This window comes from Fusarium oxysporum, chromosome 15 (assembly GCF_000149955.1).
Source record: "Fusarium oxysporum f. sp. lycopersici 4287 chromosome 15, whole genome shotgun sequence".
Taxonomy (NCBI): Eukaryota; Fungi; Ascomycota; class Sordariomycetes; order Hypocreales; family Nectriaceae; genus Fusarium; species Fusarium oxysporum.
In genome coordinates this window covers 2,399,000-2,405,981 of record NC_031000.1, presented here as the reverse complement: position 1 = coordinate 2,405,981, position 6,982 = coordinate 2,399,000, and the positions used below count along the sequence as shown (strand labels likewise).

The window sequence follows — 6,982 nt, the reverse complement described above, 5'->3', positions numbered from 1 at the left end:
GGCGGGCTTGAAGGGGAAAATCTGTCTCGCCTTAAGAAGTGTGTGTGTGGCTTGTCTAAAATTGGCTCGGGGAGCAGAGTCAAACCCTAACCCTAATCCTAACCCTAACCCTAACCCTAACCCTAACCCTAACCCTAACCCTAACCCTAACCCTAACCCTAACCCTAACCCTAACCCTAACCCTAACCCTAACCCGACACAGTGCCGGAGCCCGACGTTACGCACTGTATGTACTGTGTTACACAACATACTTTCCTTGTTTCCTCACAAACTTTCTCTTTTCTTTTCTTCCGAAGCGCTGTCGCGCTTGCACCTGCAGTGAGCGCCGCCTCCGGCGCACAGTGCTTTAACCCTAACCCTTCCGCCCTGCCGCCCAACCTGCCGTTAGCGGATTTACAGGGCTTACCCACCCACCCAAACTTCTTAAAAGTCCTCTTGTTCTTCGTTTTATACGGCACCTAAGTAACCCTGACCCGGTCCGTGCGAAAACACACTGTGTCACACTGTACAGACCCTCAACCCTCCCAACTTCAACCTTCCTTGTCTAACCCCAACTCTCCTCTCTAACCCTCCCACTCAACCTTAACAGCACCTCGCCTCACCCCACACCTCAGACGTTAGAGGTTGGAGCCCAGAGGTTAGAACTTACCACTCCTACAACCCTTCCTCCCTTCCCTGTTTCCCGCTGTCTCTGGCTTTCCCTTTACCCTTACCCCTTAACCCTAACCCAGTATTGGGTTAGGGTTAGGGTCAGACCCAGAGTTAAGACTCAGCGTCAAGACACTCAACGTCAGACCTCAAGCCCAACTTTTGCCCTCTTAACCACCCCTTCCTTCTGGTACTACCGTTAAGCTCCTTTCCCTAGCCACCCTCTCGACCGCCTGCTACCTTCTTGACCTCCCGGGTCAAACGAAAACTTCGGCTTTTGCATTGGGGTTAGGGTTAGGGTGACGGGTAACCTCTTAGGGTTACAGGTTGGCTTAGGGTGACGGCTAAACACTCCCTCTCTCTCTTTTGCCTAACCCTCTCAAACACCCGCTAGCCTCTTACCTTCCCTGATCAAACGAAAACTTAACGTTTTGCTTTAGGGTTAGGGTTAGGGTTACGGGTTAGGGTTAGGGTTACGGGTAAAAATCCCCTTTGTTTCCTACCACAAACACTTCCCAGCGCAGCCAAGACTAAAAGCCAAAGCTCTCTGTCAAGGTCAGACGTAGACCTATATGTAAAACAAACCCTAACCCCTTCTGCCTATCCCCAACCACTCTCAATACTACACACGGGCCCTTTGCTGGGTTGACGTATCTGATCGTGTCGCTCATCATCGCATCCTGTCCGAAATGGCCGTGCCTCCAGGTCACCCAGATTACCCGTCCTATCATCATTCAAGTCATACTCGTAAACCCTGCTTTTGTCGCTTCCGTCTTTTCATCATTTTTCCCGCCGCTTTCGCTGTCTTGGGCAAGCTCGAGTCATTGCTAGTTGCAGGCCGTGTCCGTCGTTATTATTGAAAGTCTTGGTATGTCGTTGAAAGTGGAGAAATCATTCGCCCCAGATTTATGGGGGGCCGCTCTGGTTTTATGGCCTTCTGATGATCCTTGTCCACAGCGCCCCTTCTAGCCCCAACCCCCTTATATTGCCCCTGTTATCACTGGAACCCTGCCAAAACCTTAAATTATTCCTTAGGCATGCCTACTACAGCCCTTGTGGAGGGGCAAAAGTAGCTCAACTACCCTATTGCTTGAGTTGATATTTAATTTTCTGATTCGAATCTTACCCAAATAAGAACTTATGTAGCATACCCTCGTCTCTGTATGGTACCTTAATACATTAGTTCGCCAAAGCCTTGGCTTTCTACTTAGGTTTTTTTTTTTTTTTTTTTTTTTTTTTTTTTTTTTTTTAAAAAAAAAAAATTTTCTTTTTAGGTCAGCCTCTTATCCTTCATTTACTTTTATGGTACTCGTTTTCTGGATAGACCTGCCATAATGTTATATTTATTCCCTATCTTTAATAATAGCCGAACATCGATCCACCCATTCTTCCTTATTACTCTTAAATACACTGCCAATAAAAGTCCTCGGCTCCTTCATGAGAAACATCAGGTCGTTACGCATTTAAAGAGCTCGTCTTTAGGCGTAAGACGCGACTCGCAGTTGCGTGGACTATCCCGGTTACCCTTGACTTTGATCCAACCCAGTTCTCGAAGCATTCGATTGTTGACCCCTTTATGCTCTACATTTACGAATCGTCAAGGTATCAGTTATCTTACTTCACTAACGCTAAACAGGATCATCATGGACGCGGCTCACCGATTTTCTTTGTCATTTCAGACACCCGTAGCACTGTATCCTGGTCTTTATCCCACGGAAATGCCTCTGGCCGCAGGAACCAAAGCATTCTCGTCACCATGTTGGCTGCTAGAAGAGCTGGATCCCTTCTCTTGGCCGTCACGCTGAAGCCCTTCGTGTTGGGCCGGACCTCGGGGGTCGCACTAGACGCTGTGATGGTCAACGTGAGAATGAGCATAAGATCGCATAAGGGGTCCTCAAGACAATCTGTCAGACAGCAGTACGCTGCACAGTAGTGAGATAGCACGCGTTGGTCCCCTTTCGCGAACAGCCGGCGTATCTCCGTAAAGCCTCTTTCCACAATATCTGGGATCTGCTTGAACGGTATCTTGCAGCCTAGGTCGATTCGCGGTCGGATCTTCGCTCGCTTAACGCCAACCGAATCGACGGTCCTGCGAGCCTCCGCCTCTAGCGCCCGTCTCTTAAGGCTATCGGGCCGAGCCGCGAGGACCGTTGCAGACGCAGCCGCTCCCACGAGCTGTACTACCTGTTGATGCGTCAATCTCCGGCGATGAGAGCCAGGTACCCATTCGATACTCGCAGATACCATGGCAGCTGCGATGCCCGAGACCCACTGAGCCCTTGTTGCGAAGCTGCCTCTGGTATGTTGGATGGCGGCCCGGAGGATAGAGGGCCATGTTGAGTGGGTCGGTGCGACAGACTCGACTCCTAGGTGACCCTTCCTACCGCCCTCCATCAAAGCAACGAAGATCTCTTCTGCAAAGTCGCGTCTCGTCTTTAGCACGATCTTTGACTCATTCATCATCAAGCGGTCATCGAACTTGAGCACTTCCGCCGACAATTTCTCGAAGTTTCTGTGGCAATGTTAGGAACGCTAAGGAATCTAAAGAGACTCCTGGCACATACGACGTTTTGAATGGACTGTCTCGTGCCTCCCAGGCTTCTAACGCGATCATCGCCTGAGCACTCTCCTCATTGCCCGTGTCGGCATCACCATGTTCTCCAACATCGCTCCTACCGCCACTGCGGATACCACGATTCAAGCCACGGCGAACTTGGCGAGCAATAAAAGCGACCGTCTCTGGTATCCACAGATCTTGGAATACCTCATGAAGGAACGTTGTCATCCTATCCATCCCGTCTATTGACCTACCCCCAAGCTCAGCAAACCACAATTGACTGTGTCGGTTAGATGCTACAGTTCTATCGTAGTGGTATTCTAGCGAGGCAACATGCATCAGAACGGGCCGTCCATTGCTCAGCTGTGGCCATCCCACAAGGTTAACGAGTCCTTGTCCATCTCGGATGTCCAACATTCGCGGCGATATAAATGGCCACCCGCATGTTTTTAGACTATCCATCGTACCAAGGAGCCTCATGACTTTGGTAGGCAGCACCCTCGGGTCCCCGGTGAAGCAAAAATTGCCCAGTCGATCGAGAGCAGCGACGCCTTCGGAGAGAGCCATACCTAGTCCTTTCGACCCAGCCTCGCGAAAGCGACGGTCCATTTCTGCTATGGCTGCTTCCATAACCCTGGCAAAAGCCACCATGACTCCTGGAAAGATATCAGGGTTGAAACGCCGGAGGATGCCTGCATAGAGCTGTTTCTCCTTGAGGAAGAGACGCATGAGCTGAAAAATGGGTTGTAGTACGCTACTGAAGTTTCGACGGCGGCGCACGAGTCGTGGGGCATCGATGGAAATGACCTGCTCGAATCGGAACGCAAACTCATTCGCTTGCATGGCTGCTTCCACCCTCTGTCGCTCCCGCGCAAAAGGTGTCGATGCGCCAGGGTTGTCAGGTGTGAGTCGCCCCCTCACCTGGGCCAGGAGCCGCTGCTGCTTGTCCTTGAGCCGCGCCGTGCGCTGAGCCTCCGTCGAGGGAATGGTGAGTGCAGCTGTGGCGAGGCCGTGGCTGGCTAGTAGGTCGTGAGGGCCATGACGGATAGACCGTTTTAGGTTGGAATAGCCCTGGAAGAAGCCAAACGAAAGTACGTCGGCACCCTGGTTCTGGTGACTCATGTTCTCTTTCATGACAGTAAACAGGTCGTTATCCAGGAAGGCAGGGGGACGATCCGATGTGAAGTTGCCGTATGCGGGGTGGAAGCCGAGTGGGTAAAAGGTGTAGTTACTCCCGTAAAACTCCCCGGCCACACGGTTGCGGTCGGCAAGCAAGCATACAGGACGGCTTACCCTTCCTTCTGTGCCGGGATACGTATTTTCTGCGGTACAGTGAACATCAACAGCTAGGGCATAGGAGACGTGGCTGATGTTATCGAGGTTGTACTTCGCCTCAAGGGCCTCGCGCAACCGCATCAGGCCGGGACTATACAACGCATCATGTTCTCTCTGGTCCTCCGTTGCTGGTATCGATGCTGATGAAGGAGGTAGACTGGCTGGCGAGATGTCTGGTGCTTGCCTTGGATGGACGTCGTCGTTGCCGTCAGTATCTGGGCTCAACGGCTGCTGCTGGGAGTTGTCTTGCCCATCATATTGATGCTCCTGATCTTGTAGTTGAGTCCCGTTGTCTTGGCCTATATCAGTGTTCTCAGATTCGTTCATCCATTCAAGGAACCTCCGCTCCCGCTCTTCATCACCATTGGGCCCGTTCGCGTCGACTTCGCCATCAATATCTCGATATTCCGCATCGATGATTCGCCCTGGACTGAGGATAGGTGGTATTGGAGAAGCAACATCGTCCACCCTCTCCGACACGAATAGACTATCGTTGTCCTCCACTTCGACGGTTGGTTGGTCGCATAGCTCGTCGAGCTCATCCTCTCGTTCCTCTCCTCCAATTTCCCCCCATCCTTGCTGTGTCGCCGGCACACTATTGCTTTCTCCATCGTAACCGTCGTCGGACTCGTCGAACTCATCGTCCAGTCCATCGAGATAGGCTGGCCTAATGACTGTTTCTTCTTCGAGATTCGCTATGCCTTCGTTGACTTCTATGTTGATGTTGGCGCCATAGTCATACGCGTGGAAGGCGGGTTGATGATCGGTCCAGAAAGTGTCGTCCTGTGCGGAGAACCTTTCGAGAAACCCCGTCCAGCCGTCCATAAATAGTGTCTGGAATATGACCCATTTGTCAAAAGCAATCATCTGCGTCTCCTTGCCTCCGAGGGCCCATCTCGGCTCAACACCTTCACCAAGGAGCTCGCCTCGGAGGAAGATGTCCTTGATGTATGATGCGAGCATCAGAGCACGGCCCTGTACGAGTGCGGTCCTTGTATGTGTTGCATCGTGTCGTCGACGGGGGTTGTTGGCGCCGGCAGTTCTCTGATTCGGGTGCATGACAATGAACCAAGCTTCCCGAGTGGCGCCGGTGGCAACGCGGAAGGTGCGGCCGCTCAGGTCAAAGTCGATACCCTGTGCATGCTTTGCGACATACGGGGCACTCCAGTGGCGAAAGGATATTGTGATATTGTCAAAGAAGTGGCTAGGCCGGCAAATCGGCCGACGCGGTAGACCGACGATGCTGACGAAATCGAGCCGGAATACGGGGTAATAATCGTCGTCCTCGCTCGCCGGCTTTGACCCAGTCTTCTTGCTCCCATAGTCCAAGACAACTCGGCGCTGGAGGAGGTCAAGGGCACGTGTCCCATCGAAGGCTTCGTCGTTCGTCTCGTCGATGAACTCGTCAGCTAACACGACATATCAGTCAGGATGAGTCAGACAAATATTTGAGAAACTGGCAGCGTGTCCTCGTTCAAGTTCTAGGTGGAGAAGAGGGTGGGGGGGGAAAGGGCTGAAACAAATCAATCAAGGCTTCTACAACGCTCTTCGAACAATGCAGTGCCATACCATACATCCAGGAATCGCCGGCGCGACGGTCTACTCTCCAGCCTCTTTGAAACTGATCTGTAGCGTCTTCTGTGCTGACTATGCTCCCTTGGATGCTCGCGGGCTCCTCGAGATAATGTTCATCAGCCAAGAACGGAGATATAAGCTCTCGTGCCTCTTCTTGGTCCTCGCCATCATCAATGTCAGGACCGTCAGAGTGGACATCGAATTCGACCTCCTCTGGTAGCCCCAAGCACGGCATGATAGGCTTCTCAGCGTCCGTCACAACGGTTAGTTATGTTGACCAACGAGAGGTGACCCTAATCCTCGTAGGATGCTAACTGGTGATGAAAAAGGATATGAGTTGGTATGAAGGATAGGGGAAAGTGACACAACACTAAAAGAAATACAGACTGTTTGTTTCTGTCAGGAATATCTCATTGTTGTCACCTGCGAAACTGTTCGCTGATTTATAGGATTCGACTACTGTACAAGCTGGTGCAGTCAGACGCGAAGCGCGTCGTTCTACGTCGTGCTATCATAGCCGTAGCTGAAGTCCTTTACGAAAGGGTACCGCGTCTTCAGTCAGGCTCGAGCCTCGTAAAGGAGGCAGCTACCGCACCTACCATCGGCTCATCAGCTTTACCCCGAACGCGCCCGTAAACAACCCGTGCCGGCATACCCAGGTCTGGGTGTCCGAGCGCGCATGTGGCTGAGGCCAAACCCTGAAATATATAGCGCTATCTCATGCATCTTCTTCGAATTATCACATTCTCCATCACACGGAATGACATCAAATCCCTCGTGATGCCCTCATGTAAAGGGTTGGGGGGTAAATACTGCGGGAAATGAGATGGCTTACTCGTCACAAACACTATGAAACTCTAAAGACTT

At 51.8% G+C, this 6,982-nt stretch overlaps 1 protein-coding gene across 5 annotated transcripts; it reads right to left on the bottom strand.

Moving 5' to 3' along the window:
• Positions 1-2,118: 2,118 nt before the first annotated feature.
• On the bottom strand, positions 2,119-6,679 carry FOXG_15617 (uncharacterized protein). Of its 5 annotated transcripts, none has more exons than XM_018395714.1 (3): positions 6,503-6,679; positions 2,307-5,949; positions 2,119-2,229 (listed from the first exon to the last, which is right to left on the bottom strand). In XM_018395714.1, the coding sequence occupies exon 2, from the start codon at positions 5,597-5,599 to the stop codon at positions 3,119-3,121; it is 2,481 nt and encodes an 826-aa protein (XP_018255964.1). In that variant the 5' UTR covers positions 5,600-5,949; positions 6,503-6,679; the 3' UTR covers positions 2,119-2,229; positions 2,307-3,118. The 5 variants fall into 5 exon arrangements, with proteins under 5 accessions (XP_018255964.1, XP_018255960.1, XP_018255962.1 ...); XM_018395710.1 differs by lacking the exon at positions 2,119-2,229 and having other exon boundaries at positions 2,231-3,160; positions 3,213-5,949; positions 6,110-6,679; XM_018395712.1 differs by lacking the exon at positions 2,119-2,229 and having other exon boundaries at positions 2,231-3,160; positions 3,213-5,949.
• Between the last annotated feature and the right edge of the window lie 303 nt (positions 6,680-6,982).